General features: G+C 38.6%; 1 protein-coding gene across 5 annotated transcripts in view; it reads left to right on the top strand.

The window, feature by feature from the left end:
• The window catches only part of NAALADL2 (N-acetylated alpha-linked acidic dipeptidase like 2), a 934,597-nt gene that overhangs the window by 442,911 nt on the left and 467,429 nt on the right, over positions 1-24,257 (top strand). For all 5 annotated transcript variants that reach the window (XM_087872505.1, XM_087872507.1, XM_087872506.1 and 2 more), the window contains one exon: positions 21,519-22,128. In XM_087872505.1, coding sequence (XP_087728631.1) covers positions 21,653-22,128 — 476 coding nt within the window. In that variant the 5' untranslated portion in view covers positions 21,519-21,652. The remainder of the gene's footprint in view (positions 1-21,518; positions 22,129-24,257) is intronic.

The following is a 24,257-nucleotide window of genomic DNA, read 5'->3' as shown; positions in this document are numbered from 1 at the left end:
TCTGTCTCTTGCAATTACTTTCATTTAAATTTTTAATAAAGAAACAATATTAAGGAAAGAGTCCATGTAGTTCTCTTTTCTTGGGGAAGCTATAATCTATAATTATTAGCAAAGTCTAAAAGAAGACAAGTGTTTTTCACATTTGGCAACTTTAAGATGTGTGAACTTCAACTTCCTGAATTCCCTAGCCAGCATTGATGGCTGGGAAATTTTGAGAGCTGAAGTTGATACATCTTAAAATTGTCAAGTTTGGAAAAGAGTGGTTTGTTGGCATGCACAACTTTCTCTTATGAAAGTAATGCAAAATATAAATTTGACCAGTGCTACATAGGCCTTTGTATTTCTGATCTTGTTTTGTTTGTTTACTTATTTAAATCAATTTCTGATACTTTGCAAGTCTATTAGATGAGGGAATTAGAAGGGGAACTCATCAAATTTGCAGATGATACTAAACTGGCAGGAATAGCTAACACCCCAGAAGACAAACTTAGGATCCCAAAAGATCTTGACAAACTTGAACAATGGGCCCTATCCAACAAAATGAATTTTAATGTGGAGAAAAGCAAAGCTTTGCATTTAGGCAGGAAAAACCAAAGGTATAAGTACAGATTAAATGAGACCTGGCTCAAAAACAGTAACTGTGAGAGAGACCTTGGACTCCTAGTGGATGATCATTTGAATATGAGCCAGCAATGTGCAGCAATAGCCAAAAAAGCTAATACAATCCCAGGTTGTATAAACAGAGACATAGAATCAAGATCACGTGAAGTATTAGTGCCACTTTACAAAACCCTAGTAAGACCACACCTAGAATACTGCATCCGGTTTTGGTCACACAAAAGATGTTGAGACTTTGGAAAAAGTTCAGAGAAGAGCAACTAAGATAATTTAAGGCCTGGAGACTAAACCATAGGAAGAACAGCTGCAGGTTTTGGGTCTGATTAGTCTAAAGAAAAGAAGAAGTAGGGGTGACATGACAGTATTTCAGTATTTGAAGGGCTGCCACAAAGAAGAGGGGGTCAAATTATTCTCCAAAACACCAGAAGATAGGACAAGAAATAATGGTTGGAAACTAATCAAAGAGAGAAGCAACCTGGAATTAAGGAGAAATTTCCTAACAGTAAGGACAATTAACCAGTGAATAGCTTGCCTTCAGAAATCATGGGTGCTCCATCATTGGAGGTTTTTAAGAAAAGACTAGACAATCACTTGTCTGAAATGGTATAGTTTCTACTGCTTGAGCAGAGGGCTGGACTAGAAGACCTCCATGGTCCCTTCCAGCTCTATTCTATTCTATTCATTCATTCATTCCATTTCATTTCCACATCTATGAATGTTTAAAACAGGTGTGTGCACACATATATTTGTATATCTGTATATGAACTAAATGTTTTGCTGGATCTTTCCATAACTGCATAAATATAAGATGATTTTTAAAATGAAGGTGATTGGTGTATGTCTAACATTCACCTGTTACCCATGGTACGTAGCTCCTAGATATCCCATGGTAGATTGGTTTTTAAGGGTTGGGTGTTATCATAACACTCTTTGAATGGTGTGGGAGTATGAATGGATTTCCAGAAAAAAAATGCAATATTTTGGGGACCCTGAGGGCATAGATAAACCTCCAAGTGGCCTCAACGACTCTTAGAAAGAATGTTAATGACCAGATAACTGCAAGGAATATGAATCCTTCCATTCTCCACCATTCAGTCAGAACTGAAGAAGCCGTTTGGATGAGAAGTGAAACATCTTCAAGCAAAACAAGAAAGTCCAGTTGCCTTTTGAAAGAAAGTACCTTTGGGACAACCATGACCTGAAAATCTCCATAGATATTACATCAAAGATTTTTCCAAGGGTCTGCCCTTCCAGAATTGAAACAAACCCATTGGATCTGCAAGCTGCCATCTGGGAGAGTTTCTGTTCTGTCAGAAAAAATCCTTACAATATTATAAACAACCATTTATAAAAATAATTTTAGGCAAGCTAAATTCATATGGCCCTGGGAATTCTACACTGCCTTCTCCTCATCTCACATATAAGCCAGTGGTGGGTTCCTCCTGGTTCCTCCTGGTTCCGCCGAGCTGATAGCAGTGACGATATGACGTCACCTGGGCCTGCAAAAATACATGGGTAGACCGGTTCAGCTCTGCAAGCAGTTAAAAGCCTGGTAGACCAGTACCTCTGCTAAATCCTAAAGAATTGTCACATGACCATCAAGCCACGCCCACAAAATAAGCCGCACCCACAGAACCGGTAGTAAAAAATTTTAGAACCCACCCCTGATTTAAGCGATATTTGCATGACAAGGATTAACCAACACACTGGTGTCCATCAATAAATGACTCACCCAATGAAGTGGTGGCACAGGGAATTTCAGAGAAACCATTTTAACGAGGCACTTTCATGGTGGCTACCATTTCTTCTTTTTATATTAAGCCAAAAATGAATAAATAAAAGTCAGTGATGGACCATTCCATGTCAAAACCACTATTGGTGGGCTGCAGGAAGACATCCTTCCCCCCTCACACATCCTTTTTGGTTTGTTTTACATACCATGTCTGGAACTGTAAATAGCCGAAAACGGAAATTTCTTGAGAAATTGAATTTTGCATGGCCACCTTATGGTGGCAACTAAGAAGAGAGTTAACCTTCTGTTCACCTTCTGTTCTCTGTTTTCACTGCAGACCTGACTGGGAGTGCTAGATTAACCCAGAACAAACACAGGGTTATTGAGAGTGAAAACTGCCCTTCTGGCCCAGTGCTAATTGGCTTTCCACATTTGGACAGCATCTAAAATACCCCAATGAACTGTGCAGTCCAATACACTTGGATGCTAATATTGACCATCTGAACTTTCTGATAGCTGGCACCCTACAGATGTCTTGGGACAGCAACTTCCCACATGTTCTGCCAGGATGCAGTTCCAACACATCTGTATATTTTGCATCTGTTGACAGATTTTCTGTGCTAAAATAAATGGATGTTCTGAATAAATGGATATTAAATATGATTAGTAGCATTTCAAAGCTTTGCCTGAAAAGGGCAATATTCATAAATGAAAAACACCACCAATCAAGACTTACATTTGAAATGGGAGAAATTTGCTTGCTTTAATATAATAAACATGGTTGTTTACACTGCTACCTTGAAGTTATAAAGCTACTAAGATTACTTCTGTAATCTTTATAATGATTGGAATATTATTTTTTTCCATGCCATTTGCCTGACATTTAATCTCATAACACCATTACTTTTATGTGCTATTGGAGATCTTTTACTTTTAATAATGTCCCTGTTCATAAATAAAACATTGAAACAATGTGGTACATTTACAATGGGTATAAGGAAGCTTTCTTAATAGTTTTTAATTCCTCTTGAATCTCTATAAATATATCAACTCTTGTAAGCCTCTGTTTGCTGTTATTTAAACACGGTGTTTCACAAGCTTCAAAAATGGGGGGGGGGAATGATGCTATGGTAACTATCTTCATTCCTAAGGTAGCTTTTAAAATTCTCTTTTAACTGTAAATGTAGTCACTCAGTTTTTAAATATTTTATTAGCCTGATGTATTTCTTTCATTATAAACATTCCAACTAAATCTCTCCTTACTGGTGTAAATCAGCAGGAAATAACTGAAGTCAGAGGCATTTCTGTAATATAGATAAAGCAGAAACAAATTGGTAGATGTTGGGTTTTCCCCCCAAGATTTGCATATTTGCTAAAAGGTAGGTCTAGGCCGTGGCTCTTCCCAGGTTGCAGTTGATAAAAAAACAAATCCATGCTTGTCATTCAGGGTCCCATTTTTTCATCAGAGTTGCTTTTCTCATCTGAGAAGAAATTTGAGTCATTTTTTTCATCTTTAATACAATGTAGGCAGTAATAGGAGAAAAACCAAGGAAGAAAAATATCAGTCAAATTGCAATTGCACCAAAAGAGTCAAAAAGAGCAATATCCCAAAATATGACAGACTTATTCTTCAAAACCTTTGGATTTCTTTTAGTCCATTAAAATATATTTTGGGGGAAAGTGGCAGGACATCCTTGTATTGGGAAGGAGAAAAGTTTATAAGAATCTACCCTTCCCCCCAAGCCAACTCATACTACTGATTGAGGGGTGGAGTTTGTTTGGATTTTTATTATATGGTGCATTTTTAAAAAAAGTAAGTCTCCAGAGTCACCTCTGTGTGAGTTGAATGCCTATTTAAATTTGTTTAATAATAATTTAGGCAGAAAATTCAAAGGTATAAGTACAGATTAGGTGAGACCTGGCTCAAAAACAGTAACTGTGAGAGGGACCTTAGAATCCTACTGGATGATCACTTGAATATGAGCCAGCAATTTGCAGCAGCAGCCCAAAAAGCTAATACAATCCTGGGTTATATAAATCGAGGCATAGAATCAAGATCACATGAAGTATTAGTGCCGCTTTACAAAACCCTACTAAGACCACACCTGGAATACTGCAACCAGTTTTGGTCACCATACTACAGAAAAGATGTTGAGACTTTGGAAAAAGTTCAGAGAAGAGCAACTAAGATGATCAAAGGCCTGGAGACTAAACCAAACCATGAAGAATGGATGCATGTTTTTGGTCTGGCTAGTCTTAAGAAAAGAAGAATTAGGAATGACTTGGTAGCAGTATTCCAGTATTTGAGGGGCTGCCACAAAGAAGAGGGAGTCAAATTATTCTCCAAAGCACCAGAAGGCAAGACAAGAAACAATGGATGGAAACTAATCAAGGAGAGAAGCTACCTGGAATTAAGGAGAAACTTATTAACAGTGAGGACAATTAACCAGTGGAACAGCTTGCCTTCAGAAATAATGGGTGCTCCATCACTGGAGGTTTTTAAGAAGAGACTAGACAGTCACATGTCTGAAATGATATAGGTACTCCTGCTTGATCAGGGAGGTGGACTAGAAGACCTCCAAGGTCCCTTCCAGCACCTAGTTTAGTCTTTGAGAAATAATAATAGTCAGCTCATTGATATTCTGCAGTGAATCTTCTACCTAACTTGGAGAAGATATCAAAAGTTGAACCTGGGATCTTTGAAAAGGAAAAGAGGTGCTCTATAGAGGTAGTCCTTGACTTATGACTGCAATTGAGCCTAAAATGGGGCTGCCCTTGGGGTGTACCTGGAGGCTCCAGCTGGTCCAGAATGTGGCCGCACAGGTTGTTACGGGAGCTTCCCATTTCTCCCGTGTTACATCTCTCCTGCACGAGCTGCACTGGTTACCGGTGGTCCTTCTGATCCGCTTCAAGGTGCTGGTACTTAGCCCTACATGGCATGGGCCCGGGGTATCTGCAGGACCACCTTCTGCCTGCCTCCCACCGCCTTGCGCGCTCACATAGAACTGCCCTCCTCTGGGTGCCATCGGCCAGACAATGTCAGCTGATGGTGCCCAGGATGAGGGCGTTCTCTGTGGGCACACTGACTCTCTGGAATGGGTTACCCACGGGGCTCCGGACGGCCCCCGACCTCCGCTCTTTCCGCCGTGACCTGAAGACATGGCTTTTTCAACAAATTTGCTGATCTGATGGGTAATTTTTAATTGGGAGATTTTAATTGATTATTTTAGTACTTATTTTTATTGTTTTTATCGTTTTATTTTTGTGAGCCGCCCTGAGTCCTTTGGGAGAAGGGCCGCATATAAGTATAATAAAATAAATAAATAAATAAATAAATAAATAAATAAATAAATAAATAAATAAATAAATAAATAAAAATTCATGTTGCTAAAGGAGACATTTGTTAAGTGAGTTTTTTCCCATTTTATGACTTTTCTTGCCACAGTTGTTGAGTGAGTCATTGCAATAACCCAGTGGTTAAGTGAATCTGGCTTCCCCATTGACTTTGCTTGTCAGAAGTTTGCAAAAAAAAGGTGATCCCATGACCCTGGGACACAGCAATCGTCATAAATATGAACCAGTTGCCAAGCATCTGAATTTTCACCACATGAACATAGGGATGCCACAACGGTCGTAAGTGTGAAAAATGGTCATAAGTCACTTTTTTTCAGTGCTGTATATTAAAAAGACTTTGGCAGTTCATGAAAACATTTCTTCAGAAGCTTCAGTGGTTTATCGGCTAAAGGAGGGAGAATGCCAAGTGCCATTTTTAGAAATAGGCAGTGTGTTTGTGAGTTGTTCATATTATTAACCCTTGTGCTTCTACAATCACAGCACTCCTAGTGAGAAAGCCCAAACATACTGACACACGGAAACACACACAGACACACAGACACACAGACACAGACACACACACACCACACACACACACACACACACACATGAACGATGTTTGTCCATCGTTTTCGAAGAGGACCTTGACATCTAATGAGTTGTGGGCTGTCCATGGTGTGTCTGCAGGTGGCTGGTAAGGCCTATACGGGCACGGAATGTTCTGCCACATGCTCTGGCTTTGCAAATGTGTGTATACACACACACACACACACACACACACACATATATAGCACCAGGCCTCAAAAGTATGAATGTATGTAGATGAACAATGCATCAGACAGCTGAAACTTAAAAGAAGATGATGCTTGATCTATTTTGTCACTAACCTATGGCACGGGTGTCAAACTAGATTGTGTCACGTGATGTATTGCCTTTGCGGATCTGGGGTGTGGCCTGCGTGTGATGAATCCGGCCTGTGGGCCAGTAGTGGTATTCAAAAATTTTTACAACTGGTTCTGTGGGAGTGGTTTGCTGGACTGAAGGTTACTGCAAAATCCCCATTTCCTCCCAATCAGCTGGGACTTGGGAGGCAGAGAATAGATGGGAGCGGGGCCAGTCAGAGGTGGTATTTACTAGTTCTCCGAACTACTCAAAATTTCCACTACCTATTCTCCAGAACTGCTGAAAACCACCTCTGCTGTGAGCTACCAGTTTGACAGGTCTGACCTATGGGGATAGAGAAGAGTTTTCATAGAAGGGTTATAATGCTTTTCCTCTACTGAACCAGCATAATTGATGATACCTTCACAAAGTTTTCTTGGTGACATTTCAGAAGGGACTTGCCATTGCCTTCTATTAGGATTTTTTTTTTAAAAAAAAATTGAATCTAGTTTATAGCCCAGTGTTTTCTCACTAGTCTCCCATCCAAATATTAACACTTTTTGAGATCAGCAAATGTTGACATAGTTACAGCACTTGATTTATAATGTGTTTGTTCGATGAAATTTTACTGTATCGTTCCACACAGGATTAATGTTTAATGAAGAGTATTCTGAAGCCCTCAAAACCACTTTCCATCTCCACCCATAGGAAAATTCATGAATTGCCATTTACATTACAACCACCTTCATTTTTGCTAACCATATTAAGTCTTGCTATCCATCTCTAGCCTAGCATTGGAGATCTTGCTAAGTAGACCCTCTTTTGAAAAGGTGTATAGCACACCACAAAAAGAAACCATGTTTTTGTTGTGTTAAAGATTCAACCTATCACTGAATGAGAAGAAGCAAAGAGGCTTAAAATGGAACATTTTCCAAGGTTTAATCTCTGTGTACTAAGCAAGATCACTTTCAGAAGACACATTAATGGGAAATAAATGCAAGTTGAGTTCTAGGTGCAATTAAAACTGTTGGTTGTCACTATTAAAGCATGATTCAAGTTTGGAGAACATCTACCTACCAAATAAGATGGAGAAGGTTGGCCCCAGGGATGGCCTCAACCATCTGCAGAAGCCAGAGGAGATGCCTTTTCTGTCACTGTTCCTTTTCCTGATATCCAAATGACCCCTTCCTGTGTGTGTGTGTGTGTGTGTTTAAGTGTGTGTGTGTGTGTGTGTGTGTGTTTAAGTGTGTGTGTGTGTGTGTGTGTGTGTGTGTGTGTTTAAGTCTACAAAGATTTGGCTGTTCTATCAGGCTTTGGTTCCTCTGTCAATAGAAAGTTTTAAGATTTAACTGGTTGTTTGCTTTTTTTATATGTGATTTTATGAATTTATATGGAGTTTAATCTGAATTATGGAGGTTAGGAGGTGGGAACAGCTCAGAGATAGATAGATAGATAGATAGATAGATAGATAGATAGATAGATAGATAGATGAGAGAAAGAGAGAGATTGCACAATCTATCTTGAGTTTCATTTCGCCTTTGCAATTTTGGAAGGAGAGAAAAGGAGGGAGGGAGGAAGGAAGGAAGGAGATGGGTTTGAGAAGAATGGAGGCAGGAAAGGAGGGAGGGAGGGAGGGAGAAGAGGGAGAAGATCTTTATAATACAGCAATCATCTACTGATATTGTATACTGTATAGCATGAGCAGGAGAGTGGGCTATCTTATTAACAAAATAAAAGATGCCTAGTTTCTCTCAAAGGTTAAGGAATCCACTTCTGTTAGTGCTCTCCAAGGGTTACAAGTCAAGTGCAGAGTGGTTTTAGCGACCTGCCCGTCTGTTTCGTTTTCTGTACCCATTCATTTGTTCTTGTCTCCAGAGTAAACAGTGAATGCTCATACCAGATGATTAACACAGTTCACATACACAGGTCTCTAGCTTTGGGACTACCAATTCCCACTAAGGGGAGTAAATGTTTTATGCCAAGGCCACTAAACCTGATTGTTAGTCTGTTTCTTCTCCGTCGTCCTCTTTTATCCCCCAACACGTTCAGTAAGAAAGCTTGTCACTTTCCTTTTGATGGTTATTTAAAATACTTCAATGTACAATTTTCTCTTTGTCATTTTTAATTTCTGGATGCATTTGTCTAATTAGGAACTATGAAAGTGTCACCTGAATTGGAAGTATCGTGGCTCTCTGTGTACATATCGACATGTGTGGGTGGGAAAATACAGATCTTGAAAAATGAAATGTCATTTTGCAGTTAATTGCCATGTGGAACAGAAACGTTAGATAAATGTTTTAATGGTGAGGAGGATGGAAATAAGAAGCAGAGAGGACATTTTTTCAGGTCCAGCTTGCTCACGTTAGTACAGGGCAGAGGTGGGTTTCAGCAGGTTCTGACCAGTTCTGGAGAACTGGTAGTAAAAATTCTGACTGGCCCCACCCCCATCTATTCTCTGCCTCCCAAGTCCCAGCTGATCAGGAGGAAATGGGGATTTTGCAGTAACCTTCCCCTGGATTGGGGAGGGAATGGAGATTTTACAGTATCCTTCCCCTGCCACGCCCACCAAGCCACACCCACCAATCCATGCCACACCCACCAAGCCACACCCACAGGTGTGAAAATTTTTGAAACCCAACATTGGTACAGGGCGCGCCGCCCAGTGCTCTCACATAGGACTGCCCTCTTCCGGGTGCCGTCGGCCAGACAATGTCGGCTGGCGGCCCCCAGGATGAGGGCATTCTCTGTGGTCGCACCGACCCTCTGGAATGGGTTACCCACCGGGCTCTGGACGGCCCCCGACCTCCGCACTTTCCGTGCTGACCTGAAGACATGACTTTTTCAGCAAATTCCCTGATCTGCTGCGAGGTTTTAATTGTCTGGGGATTTTAAATGGGTTTGTTTTAGCATTGTTTTATTGTTATGCTGTTTTTATTTTGTGAGCTGCCCTGAGTCCTACGGGAGAAGTGCGGCATATAAATTTGATAAAATAAATAAATAAATAAATAATTTGTGGTATGTATCAACAAAACAAAACAAAACAAAAAAATCAAAATTTTGTCTGTGATTTTCTAATCAAAGCTTTTACACTTTTACGTATACAGTATCAATGACAACCTTTTAACTTATATTTTGACCTCTCCCCTCTTCTATGATTGCTCTTAGATTGGGAGATAGATTTTTTTTTTCCCCATGAAAAAGCCTTTAAGCAAATTTTCCAGTTGTGCTTGTTTTTCCTCTGGCAATTGTTGTTTTGATGCCACTGGTGGTTGTTTCTTCCTCACTCCACTGCCATCAAATGAGATTGCTCCAATGCGATGAGACCCAAACAAATTTGTTTTAATGTGGGATCCTTGGTGCTCTCTGAGCTTGCTTGTTTTCTTGCAGACGTTTCATTACCCTAATTAGGTAACATCATCAGTGCTAGTAGGAGGGCTGTTTGCTGTCAGTTTAGATATATATTCTGGTGTCTTGCCTGTATGTGGGTGGGTGGAGGCAGTCTTAGAGATTCTTCTGTTTGCTGTTGGCTTCTTTGGCAGTTTCTTGATTCACAGAGGCTTGGATCAATCAATTTAGATCTGTATGAGTTGAATTGTTCACCTTGAATTTATCTTGGGAGTACTAGATGAATCAAAAGGAATTAAGATTGCCGGGAGAAATATCAACAACCTCAGATACACAGATGATACCACTTTAAGGGCAGAAAGTGAAGAGGAACTAAAGAGCCTCTTGATGCAGATGAAGAAGGAGAGTGCAAAAGTTGGCTTGAAACTCAACATTAAGAAAACTAAGATGGCATCTGGCCCTCTCAATTCCTGGCAAATAGATGGGTGAGAAATGGAGGTAGTGACAGATTTTATTTTCCTGGGCTCCAAGATAACTACAGATGGGGACTGCAGCCAAGATGCTTGCTCCTGGGGAGGAAAGCTATGGCAAATCTAGACAGCATACTAAAAAGCAGAGACATCACTCTGCCAACAAAAGTGTGTATAGTCAAGGCTATGGTTTTCCCAGTTGCAATGTATGGCTGTGAAAGTTGGACCATAAGAAAGGCTGAGCACCAAAGAATTGAGGCTTTTGAACTATGGTGCTGGAGAAGACTCCTGCGAGTCCCTTGGACTGCAAGGCCATCAAACCGGTCAGTCCTAGAGGAGATCAACCCTGACTGCTCTTTAGAAAGCCAGATCCTGAAGATGAAACTCAAATACTTTGGCCACCTAATGAGAAGGAAGGACTCACTGGAGAAGAGCCTAATGCTGGGAAAGATTGAGGCCAAAAGAAGAAAGGGGCGGCAGAGAACGAGGTGGCTGGATGGAGTCACTGAAGCAGTCAGCGTGAGCTTAAACGGACTCCAGAGGATGGTAGAGGACAGGAAGGCCTGGAGGAACGTTGTCCATGGGGTCGCGATGGGTTGGACATGACTTTGCAACTAACAACAACAACAATGATTTATGGTGATAGTTAGATGAATGAAAGCCACCAGTGTCATCCTTGATTTTCCCAGTTATAGTTTCAACATGATTTTGTGTCACTTTTTTTTTTTCAAAAGCCAAGAGTTTATTGTAAAAGGTAAGGGGCATTTTCACCTTTTAATTATGCCAGAGGGAAACACAGCTTGTGCAAACACAGACATTTAGTGAGTGAGATTAGTTTAATGATAACTGTATTCTTCAAGGGGGAATAAACTTCATGTGTGAGAGAAGAATTCTCTATTTAAACTGATATTAATTTGTTTTGTTTCTGTAAGTGGAGTTTAATAAGCTGAAGGTCATGTACTGTACTGGTGAAGGATATTGTGTTGCTGTATAGAATCTTCTTAGAAATACTCAAGAGAATCAGCCTAACTTTGATAACTAAGGAGTGTTGGCTCACATACTATGTTCATTTCTACTGGGGGTATTTTGTAGCTGTTTCGATAAGTTAAACTTTTTTGAAGAGTTAAAAAGAATGGGAAAGAAAAGCTGCTTTGCTTTGCACTAGTTTGTGGTTTCTTGCAAATTTAGTTTTCACAAATTCCCAGATTATTAAAAATATGGCTTGATGATTGTTGCAGAAAAATTAACAAAGTGCTTTAGATGAAGCACCTGTTCTTGAAACACAGAGTTGTATGTATCTTCTCAAATTCTGATGTGGCTTCCTGAAATTTTAATTCAAGCATTTGAAGGTCTTTCTCAGATGGTAATCATATATCTGTTCATGCATGACAGAGGTTTCCACTGTTGTTGTTGAAACAACAATGGCAGGCAGATATATGATATTGATAGTCTGATGACTTCGGAAATTCTTCAAATGGCTGTTGTGAAACTTCATGAATTTCGGTACTTCAAAGATTGGCATTTTGGTCAGAGTGGTACTGCAAGTGATGGGCTCCTTTAAGTGATTGGTACCCAATATTTATGTCCAACAAAATGTTGATTCCTGTTCAACATGATGATTTCTTCTGTGAAGGAAATTCTCTTCTAAAGTCTGACCACTATGGTATCTATTCTCCTCTACACTCCTATACCTTGTTTAAGGATCAATAGATTACTCAATTGTTAATCTGCTAATCTGTTTTTGCATATTCTCTCTCTCTCTCTCTCAATACACACATACACACACATATGGACATATAAATATGTATGTCTCAATACATATAGTATATTTTCTTTTTACAACCCTGTAATCCCTAAATTCGGAGTAGAGTCAGGATGTTTACTGGCCAGATGCCATTCCTGACACCATCTGGAATTCTCAGCATTTATTTTTTTTTTGCGCCCCAGGAGAGAAATATCTGCCGCTACATAGGATTGAACTCTCAACCTTCTGAATAGGAGGCGAGCATCTTCAGTACTTGGCCACCACTCTGCTCACAGTCTCTGTCTCTATCATCTCTATTTCTACACACATTTCCATACTAATCTGTGCATTTTAATTCAAAATATGAATATAGAAAAGTAGAGCAAGTCCCAGAAAGTTTTAAAATTGTGTGTGTGTGTGTGTGTGTACCACAGCACATGCTGGGGTAGACCAGGTGTCTCGATAAAAAAACAATCTCTCCCCGGCTCAAGCTGATGAAGGGAGGAGAACTTGTGGCTCAGAGGTTAATACAACTGCCTAACATGCAGGCAGCCCAAGTTCGAATCCAAGTAAAAGGGTATGGCTAGCTGATGAGAGCTGAATAGCTTGAAATAGATCTATATTAGTCTCCCTTTATTTCTTTATCAGCAAAATATAAATTATATCTATATATCTATATATATAAATAAATTATATATATCTATATAAATTATATATCTATATCTATCTATCTATCTATCTATCTATCTATCTATCTATCTATCTTTATTTATTTATTATTGCGATTTATATGCCGCCTTTTTCCCTAGGGACTCAAGGCGGCTTACAAAATGACAAATTCCAATACAAATCACAATGAAATAAAATTAAAATCAACAACCCTATTAAAAACAGTTTAAAATTATAACAGTGTACCCCCAAACGGATCAGTTGAGTTGACGAAAGAGCCATGTCTTCAGCTTGCAATGGAAGGAAAGAAGGTCGGGGGCTGTCCTGAGCTCGGTGGGCAATCCATTCCAGAGGGTCGGGGCTCCCACAGAGAACGCTCTCCTCCTGGGGGCCGTGAGCCGACATTGTTTGGCCGACGGCACCCTGAGGAGGTCGACTCTGTGAGAGCACACAGGATGGTGGGAGAGTGGCTGGAGATGGTCCTGCAAGGTTTTTGCAAGGTTAGAATATATATTCTAAGGTTTTTGCAGGTGTTTGTATGTAGGTCTTTGGTTATTCGGGTTTTCTCCCGCATAAAATTGGAAGTGTCTTGGCGACGTTTCGACGAAGTCTCATTCATCATCTTCAGGCTGGTGTTTTCGGCTTCGTGTTTCTAGGAGCTAAGCTGATTCTTTTTCTTTAACAACAGAATAATCAGAATAAACAACAGATAGAAAAACGCCCACACAGCATGAATAAACAAGATGATACTTCCCGCCTACCAGCCATTTGGAAACCCGCCCTTATTGACAAACGAGTCCCTAACACAAAGAATGACACCAAACCCACACTCACGAAAACCACACAGGATGTCACCACCACACTTCCATGCAAAAAGCAAACTCAAACCCACACCGATGATGAGGCACAACCACAAACCAGAAGCCAGACCACAGCTGCATCATTAGCCACTTTAAACCCCTCCAATCCATACAGGAAGCAAACTGACACTCACCATGAAGATGTGGCACAACCACGAACACGAAGCCAAACAACAGCAACACAGTTCACCGGCTCAAATCCCCCTGCAACTCAGACTAACCCGAGCACAACCAAGCCCCCACCCAAACAGAACACACCCCCATCCAATCAGAGCACAGCCAACCCCCCATCCAATCAGAACACACCTCCACCCAATCAGAACACAGCCAAGCTCCCACCCAATCAGTTCACACCCCCACTGGCAGTTAAAAGGAAGAAACAGCTGCGATCACACATTGCTCCTAGAAGCACGAAGCCGAAAACACCAGCCTGAAGATGACGAATGAAACTTCGTTGAAACCTCGCCAAGACACTTCCAATTTTACGTGGGAGAAAACCCGAATAATCAAAGATATATATACATATATACATATACATACATATATATATATGTATGTTTTCTTTTCGTAGGCCTTTATGTGTATTTCTCTTTAGCCAGGTTCTTCCTACGTAAATCAAGATTTTTATGCAGCCCTAGTTCAGTGAAATCCCAATCCACTAGTTTCTAGGCTTTTTTTCCAGCAGCCAGCAAGCTGCATATATATATATATGATCTCCAAATGCCATTGTCTTTATGTGAGCTTTGATCCTATTTTGTCTCACTAGATCTTTCCCAGTTGTTGACTGTTTTGTGGAGATTCACTCCAGTATTCATGGAGAAGGGCAGGAGGGTCATGTTTTAAGATGTCTTTGGGAATGCATTCATGTCAGAACACAACCATGAATTGAAAGTTTCCTTGGCTGCTTTAGCTAACTTCTCACTAAACCATCACTGTGATGCATTGAGTAACTTTATTGTCGCTTCAATATGTCAACCCTTGGGCACGTCCTTTAGATTACATTATCTTTTATGTCATGAGCAACACTTCCACTGAATTATATGGGGCAGGTTTTTCTGTAGCTGAGGGCTTTAGAAATGGAGAAGATTGTTAAATATGAGGTGAATTGGCAGAAGAAATATAGAAAGCCATGAAGAGGTGGAAGTGTGATTAGTGTTACAGAAATATGTAATGTGAGTAAAGTGGAGCCAAGTATTTGAAATTCAGCACTGACCTTGATACTTTGGATTTCAGCCACTAGCATTTGCATTATCTCTCTTTTCTATCAAGAGCACATAATCTGTCTTTTCATTGGGCTCTGGATGGGGTTTTTGTTCTGGATGAACTGAGGAAAAAGATTTTTGTTATTGTTGTTTAGAAAAATATATATAATGACACTCAAGAACAAAATCAAGTTAAGGTGTTTGACAAAGCACAAATAAATGGAAAATTTTCATTAAGTGGTCAAGGGTATCTCTTTGATACGGCTAACTCCATTTCTATAACATATATATCAAGTGACTATCAGCTTTTTCTGATGACATTTTCAAAATTATGGATATCCACACAATACCAAAAATCAGTCAGTCAGTCAGTCAGTCAGTCAGTCAGTCTCTCTCTCTCCCTCTATCTATCTATCTATCTATCTATCTATCTATCTATCTATCTATCTATCTATCATCTCCCAATAAGGAAGATGTAATGCATTTAAGTGGGTAGGTATATGTCTGCATATACATTGTGAAAATAAATAGTCTAGATTTCACTTCCAGCAGTTGTCATAGCAACCTGTGGTACCTACATGAGTTGGCACACTTTTGAATATATTCAGAAAGTTATTGTATAATGATGAACAAGTGCCACATATTCAGATACATGAACTTGAGAAAATGCAAATAGCTGATTGCTCTGTTCAATTCACTATTCAAAGCTAAGAAAATCAAACCTAAGAAAGCCCATATTTGTCGGCTGCTTAAATGTTTAGTAAGTCTTTGGTCAGTCTTTTGTAGGAAGTAGCTATTTCCCCCCCCCTAATTTAGATTGATCACTAGATAAAATTTTTGAGAGAAATGTGGAGCTCTTGTTTAATTTGAAGAATTTAAGAAATATTGAGATAAGCTTTAAGAAGTGTAAAAAAGCACAGGGAACTTTTTATCACGCTTGATGGCTCTGCCCAGAAATTAAGAAATATTGGAACAAGATAAAAACATGGATAGCAGAAATAACAGATTATGAAATTGAATTAGAACCCGGAATTTTTTTATTAGGTATGATTAAAAAGAACATTAGGAATGACATAAAATATTTAATACTTCACATAATAACGGCGGCTAGACTAACAGTAGCACAACTTTGGAAAACAAATAGATTGCCAACTGATCAGGAACTAATATAAAAGATATACACATGCACAGAAATGGACAAATTAACCTTAGAGTTACAGGATAAGGAGGACTCAAAATATTTTATAATATGGAATAGATGGTACCCAGTGGATAAATCAGAGGAGGCCAAATGGGTTGAGATGAAATTTAGAGGAAATTAACATAATTAAAAAAATGCACTGTCAGATAGATAGAAAATGAAATATGTCACTGTAGGTTTGTATATATGTATATATAATAATAGAAATTAGTTAGTAGTTGAAGTCGTTTATTGTATATGTATATGTAAATTTGTTCCTTGATTAAGTTAACTTTTAACTTATTCAAGCTTTTGTATGTTTTAAATGTTTTTTTAATGAATAAAGTTTTGCTTTAAAAAAAAGAAGAGATAAGCTTTAAGAATTAAAATGGTAGTGATAATTCCCCATTTTCTGAGTTGATGAGTTTCCGTTAAAGAAAAAGATATGACAACAAACAGAAATGTCAGTGTAAAATATCCATGGAAGTTAAGGCAATGAGAATTTTTGGAAAACTCAACAACATTAGAGGTATTCTGCCAATTCTTAATGCAGGCATCTATCTGAAAAAACTTTCTGAAAAAGCTTTTGTTAATGACAAGTTTTCCTAGTGGAAATAAGAACTGTTGAGGAAATCTTGATCCGATTTGGAAAAGCTATCGAATTTTAAAAAAAGGTTATTGTTAATTCAGGCTAACAACCATTTCATGGAATTTAATATAATTTTTATGAAATGCTTGCATGGATAGATTGGTAAACATTACTGATTTGAGTACCCCCTAGTCCCCAAAATTTTCCTTAAAGCAATTATATATGTCCCACATTTGGCCCTGCTAATTTATGTTTATTTATTTTGTTTCACTTAGCATCTACATTTACACCATTTGATTTTACATGTTGCTTTCTATTTAATGTGTGGAGATCTGAAGGCAGCTGTTATAGAATACTGATTTTTTTTTGCTTCTGGCTCTGATAAAAGAGGCAATTTAGAAGTTTTCATGTCAGCCTTGCATTTACTATAGCATGCACTCTTAAGCATCCATGCACTGCAAAATTGGGAAGTAGTAAAACTCTTTTTTCATAAATTCAACTCTAAAGAGGTCCCAGACCAGTTTACAGTCATATACATAAAAAAAGAGAAAACAAATTCAAGAGAACAATGTAACAATGACAACAAACAACAACAACAACAACAACAACAATAATAATAATAATAATAATAATAATAATAATAATGGCAAAACCTAAACTACCAAGAATCACTCTCAGTGAAAGTGAAAAATGTTCAAAAACAAAATATGTGCAAAGAGAAAAGGAAACCCCAACACTATGGTATTACATAAAACTGAGAATAGAGTAATACCAATAGTGTTTAGGCTTATATACTGCTCCATAATGCTTTACAGCACTCTTTGGGTGGTTTACAATGTAAGCATTATTTGAATATTGCCCCCAACAATCTGAAACCCCATTTTACTGATCTCGGAAGGATTGAGCACAGTTTGCCTGCAATTCTGTAAACCACTTTGGACCTGAAACAATGATGATTTTGCTGGTGGCAAATCTGTAAATCTGTTCAGTTGTTGTGTATGTGTATTAGAATAGAACAACAGAGTTGGAAAGGACCTTGGAGGTCTTCTAGTCCAACCCCCTGCTTAGGCAGGAAACCCTACACTACTTCAGACAAATGTTATCCAACATCTTCTTAAAAACTTCCAGTGTTGGAACATTCACAACTTCTGGAGGCAAGTTGTTCCACTGATTAATTGTTCTAACTGTCAGGAAATTTCTCCTTATTTCTAGGTTGCTTCTCTCCTTGAAGAGGAGTTTCCACCCATTGCTTCTTGTCCTGCCCTCAGGTGCTTTGGAGAATAGCTTGACTCCCTCTTCTTTGTGGAAGCCCCTGAGATATTGGAGCACTGTTATCATGTCACCTCTATTCCTTCTTTGTGTGGTTTAGGACACAGATTTTGAAATACTGAATTCTTTGTAAAGAATTACAATTGTCCCATTAAATGCTATGTATCGAGACAGTTTTGGGTGCTTTTTTCTACCTTCATTTTGGTTAGTGTTTATTTTTTTGGGTACACTTTTTAATCCTCCCTTTCTCCTCCCTTTCTCTGCTGTTGGCATCTAACTAAGTTTATCTAGTTCATGAAGCTATCTGGAAGATGGATCTTGGATGAGGAAAACATATTACTAGGTTACAAGAAGGAGATGGAGACTGTGTTGCAGGTGTCATTCAGATAAGCGTCACTTTGAGGAGTTAATATCTGTATCTGCATTACATTCTAATTGATGGGTCGGTCTGCTGCTTGAAAAGCGTTAAATTGCCACTGCTTATGTGATGGAATCTCTATAGTCAAAACTATGAATGAGAACGAAGCCTCGTCCCTGAAGTCAGTTTAGAAATGATTTGTCGAGAATTGATTTTAAATGTTTAGATTAGAGGTTAGAGTTCTACTTTGAGGGCATTTCTATTCAGATAGAAACGGGCTAGAACTGCCACCCCTTCCACTTTGTCATTATAGAAGCCATTTTTGTGAAGAATACCAGCTGAGACATGTGTCAAGTTTCCGAAAGATGCCCTAATTAATTCATGATTCATAATTCAAGTTGCCAACATGATTCTGATACAACTAAAATAGGAGGCAGATGAAAGAAGAGGAAAAAGTATGAACCTCCCAAAAGTCAGATCTGTAGAATAAATTTCAGGTGTATTGATCAGTCAGGAGGAACCATATGTTCAGGTTACAAAATAAATAAAATGAAATAAAATAAAATAAAATAAAATAAGGACCTCTTAGGAATGGGGTGACATCGACAGTAGACTTCAAACAAAGCGAAGTGAAGCGAACCGAACCAAACCAAACCAAACCCAGAAGACAGCATTTTATTGAGGAATTGAAGATAAAGGAATATCATTCTGAAATTCCATTTCTATTGAATTTCTATCTTAAGACAGTATTTCTTACTTTGTAGATGCCTTAATAACATTGTTTATTTTTACCAGTATATTCCTCCTCCTCCTCCTCCTCCTATTTTATGAATATATATGGATATCCTCAGTTAGTCATAAGGAGTCAAGTTCATTTCAAAGCAGTATTTCTCTTTTGACATTAAAAAGAAATGGACCAAGAAGGAAAGAAAACAATGGTTGGTTAGTTCAGTAAATAAGAAAAATAGGTGGAATTACATTACTGGTCACAATAATAGCAGAAGTGAACTGGTTGATATCTGAATTAGCGAATGGTTATAATAAAGTAATTGGGTGTTTCCAGACACCGGTTCTATAGAACCGGTAGTAAAACCGGCGGGAGGTGCCGCCCACCAACCCCGACATCATCAAAATGCTTCTGTGCATGCGCAGAAGAGCACGCACACGCATGAGCGGAGCAAGCGCACATGCACGGCCCCACTGCAAACCGGTAGTAAAGGTAAATATAACCCACCCCTAAATCCAACCATTCAGGAAACGACCCTGACGTGTATCTCTTAGTGGTGGTTATATTCCACCAGCACATTAAGGATTTTTTTTTTTAAAGGGTTATATTCATCTTCCAGTGTTTTATTTATTTATTAAATTTTATGCTGCCTATTTTGCTACCTGCGATGACTCAGATATGAAAGGAAACATTGTCATTGACATTTAGCATCTTAGGGGAGGAAGACCCATTTTGACCATCCATTCTAAAGTCTGCTCCATTGGAGAATCCAAATTATTATCATCCCAACAATTAATTACACAAATATTCTGTTTTAACACATCCACCTACCCAAATCCCTGAGTAATTGATACCTCCACTTAACTTACTTTTATTCATTTGTCTTTATACATTTATAATTTTATAAATTTTATGTTAACAATATTAATTGTATCAGGGCGGCTAACAATGCGTTAAGCAATAGCCTCATACTTTTGTATATTTATACAAAGTCAGCTTATTGCCCCCACAAACTGGGTCCTCAATTTACCTACCTTAGAAAGAATGGAAGGCTGAGTCAACCTTGAGTCTGGTGAGATTCAAATTTACAGTAATTGCAGACAGCTGGTGTTAATCACAATGCTATCAGTCTGCTGAGCCACCAGGCCCATTAATACCACTAGGTATTAATATTTAGAACATAGAATAATAGAATTGGAAGAGACCTTGCGCATATGCGTCCCGCCAGCCAGCTGGTCTTTGGGTCTCTGCTGCACATATGTGGGGGTGGGGCACATGTGGGGGCCACACGTGAATGCATGGGGGGCATGGCACATGCGGGGGCCATGCGTGCATGTGCAGGGCCCACATGTGCATTGCATTTTGGGGGTTTAAGCATATGCGTGCTTTGGGCACTTGGTCCGGAAAAGGTTAGCCATCGGTGGCCTATACCATTTCAGACAAATGGTTGGCCAGTCTCTATTTGAACGTCTCCAGTGATGGAGTACCCACAACGTCTAAAGGAAAGCTGTTCCATTGGTTGATTGCTCTAACCATTAGGAATTTTCTCCTTAGTTTTGGGCTGCTTCTCTCTATGGTTAGTTTCCATACATTGTTTCTTATCTTACTTTCTGGTGCTTTAGAAAATAAGTTGACCCACTCATCTTTATAGGAGCCTCTCAGATATTGGACACTGCTATCATGTCTCCCCTAATCCTTCTTTTCATTAGACTAGATATATTCAATCCCTGTAATTTATTTATTTATATTGATATGTATGTATATATGTATGTATGTATGTACCATAATTTTTGGAATATAAGACGCACTGGAGTATAAGACACAGCTTAGTTTTTGGGGAGGAAAATAGGAGGGAAAAAATCTGCCTATCAGGTATTCATCTGGCTAGGGTCCTTAGTCTGGTCAGCTTCAGCACATTAGTTTGCTGGTTTTTTATCCCCTGCTTGGGGATTAAAAAACAGCTTCTTAGGCACAGCTGAGAGGAAGCAGCAATGAGAAAAGCAGGCAAAACACTGGGGAAGATCGCTTCACTAGGCTAGTGCCTAGTTAGGGCTGAAAAAAAGCTTCTAAAGAACAGTTGAGAGTCGGAGCAAAGCACGGAGATCAAAGCAAAGCTGATAAGATCACTCACTAGTGCCTCGTTAGCACCTCGTTAGAGCTAAAAAAAAAGCTTCGAAAAAGCTACATTTGGAGTATAAGACACACCCAAATTTTCAGCCTCTTTTGGGGGGGGGGAAGGTGTGTCTTATACTGCAAAAAATACGGTATGTATGTAACTTAATTGATATATTTAATTTTTAATGACTATTTTTATTTGTTTTAACTAGTTTTATTGGATGCCACCTAGAGTTATGTTTGTGAAATGGGTAGCTGATGAGTAAATAAATTGCTCTTTTACTTAGGAAGTTTTTTTTTCTTTACCCCAGCCAAAATCTGCTTTCTTGTAGTATATTATTATTATTATTATTATTATTATTATTATTATTATTATTATTATTATTATTATTATTCTTGACCTTTGTCTGTGTCATTTTTTCCAGGCATTTGAACATGGCGATCCTATTCTTCTTCCTTGGTCTTTTCTTCTCAAGGCTGAATATATCACGCTTCTTCAAGCTTTCATCTTAATTTGCAGACCTTATAATTATACATATTTAATGCAACAGGTAAAAGGATGGCTTACCAAAAAGTCCACGGAGATCAGAATGCACACTATTTAGATAGTGAAGACCTTCAAGCCACTTCCCTGGAGTTAGAATGGGACATGGAGAAAGAACTGGAGGAGCTAAGCTTTGACCATTTTACTTTGGATGGAGCAATCCATCAACCAATGGAGAGTAGTCAAAACGCTGACTTGGAGTCCATTCAACCATCAGCATCTCCCAAAGGAAGGTTTGAAAGACTCCAGGAAGATCTGGATTATATTTCTCACCAGATACAGCATCCACCAAAGACCAATTGCTGCAGCTTTTGCTGGATATTTAAGATATTTTGCACTGCTACAAGTTTATTTATTTTGGGGGTTTTGATAGGCTACTATGGACATGCACAATGCCCATCTTTACCAGCATCTTCAGAAGCCAGTAACCCTGCCATTATTCAGGATATTCTTAAAGGTATTGAAGCAAAAGATCTTGCGCACATTTTCAGGTAAATACTATGTTTCTGCTTTTTAGTTGGATGATACTGTCAAAAATATCTTGTTTTATTTATTGCTGTGTTTATCTTTCACCTGTTCTATAGGGGCTCAAGGAAAATGAGGAAAAATATCTCTGTGGAGGTATTTTTCATTTTATCCCTACAGCAACACCTCTATCAGGTAGATTGGAGTATGAATCTTCTGCCAAAAATAAGGGATTCAGAATAGGGAGAAGCAAGACTTAACAGCCACGTTGGGTCCAAAGTCTGATAATATGTCTTTCGCTGAGGGATGTATCTTTTTCTCATCACTTTTTAATCGTAGCTTAAGGGGTGATTTCAAAATTTCTAACCAAATCCGTGGACAGAAATGATCACCAGTGGAAGATGACATATAGCCATCATATGTTTATCATGCATTGGATGATTAATAATGTTTCATTTTCTCCAGCAATATATTTTTTCACATTGTGAGAATATACATCAATAGAAATGACCTGTTGACTATCTGTAGGTGGTGTAGAAGTTTGTGAATCCTTTTGAATTTTCAATATTTCTACATAAATATGACTTCAAATATGATCTGCTCTCTGCGCAAGTGTTAAAAGTAGATAAAGGGAACCCAATTAAACAAATGAACCAAAAATATTTTATTTGCTCATTTATTTTTTTGAAGAAATTGATCCAAAGCTACATATTTATGCACGATAAAAGTATGTAAACCTCTAGGATTATCATTTCATCTGAACGGAAAATTAGAGTCAGGTGTTACAATCAAGGGAATAATGAACAGGTGTGAGTATGGGAGATCCTGCCTTGTTTAAAGAACAGAATTTTGGATATTCATGATCAAAGTTTGGTTTTTACAACCCAAATATGTGGAAGTAAGTCACAGTTCAACCAAAGGAGATTACACAAGCATTTCCAAAGAATTGGATTTCACCAGTTCACTGTCAGGCATAATTGTATATAAATGGAGACAATTCAATACATTATTAGACTCCCTGCCAGACCTGGAAGCCATCTTTTGCATTTGGGCCTTCAGGCCTGCCACATTACTGTGGGAAAGTAGGAGGGGGGATTGTATAGAGTATGGATGATATGTAATCAAAGTAACATTCCTTTCTCAGAGAGTCAAGGACACCTTGCCCTGGCACCTGGAGTCAGATGACTGGGAGGTATCTCCAATTTGGACGGTGGATGATTGGACCATGTATTGGACATGTGGGTGTTGGGCAGGGCTTGAACTTTCACTTGGGTGGGGAAAACCTGGAAACTTTCAGATTTGGGTTTTCCCAGATGTGCCAATATGACATCTTCAATAAAATGGAACTTTGAGGAAATTCAAGCCTCGGAGTCTTTTTTAGTTGGGGGTGTTACTTGGAACCCTGACACTCCCATTCCCAGGACTGATGGAATATAACCATACCAAGACCAAGACATATAATAATCCAGGAGGTCTCAAAGAAAAGTAATATCTATAAAAGCTTAAGGCTTCTCTGAATGTCAGTATTCATGAGACCACCATTAGTAGGACACTGAACAATAATAGTCTGAAGGGCCAGGTGGCAGAGAGAAAGCCACTGTTCTCCAAAAAGAAGATTGTGTCTCATCTATGATTTCCAAAAGATCATGTAGATATGCCAGAAGGATATTGGAACAATGTTCTGTGAACCAATGAGTCCAAAATAGAACATTTTGGATTGGATGAGAAGTGAAGCAAAGACTATTCCAGCATAAGACCCTTATTCCACTTGCAAAACATTGAAAATTCAAAAGGATTCACAAACTTCTAAGCATCACTGTATACAGTATATAGGCAAATGAGTTCTATCAATTTATTTGCCACTGAATATTTCTACTTAATGGCTTATTTATTGGCTTTTTGCATTAATTTTATTGTTTGATAATTGTTCTTTTTCCAGAAGTACGTTTTGCAAAGATAATGTTGGTCTTTTATGGAGGAAATTAGGCTGTGTTTACAAAAAATGCATTTAACCAAGTCCATTAAAGATCTGCTTGGAACATCCACACAATATTGATTTGATTAGCGTTAACTTGGAAGATGTATCTTTGTCAAGCGCGCTGTGCAATCCCATCCTATTTGCTAAGCTATAGTGCTAAAATGTATTGTGCAATTT

The sequence above is a fragment of the Pantherophis guttatus genome, chromosome 6 (assembly GCF_059756535.1).
Source record: "Pantherophis guttatus breed Tessera chromosome 6, ASM5975653v1, whole genome shotgun sequence".
Taxonomy (NCBI): domain Eukaryota; kingdom Metazoa; phylum Chordata; class Lepidosauria; order Squamata; family Colubridae; genus Pantherophis; species Pantherophis guttatus.
The sequence above is the reverse complement of the archived record's forward strand: the minus strand, read 5'-3'. Positions and strand labels throughout refer to the sequence as shown.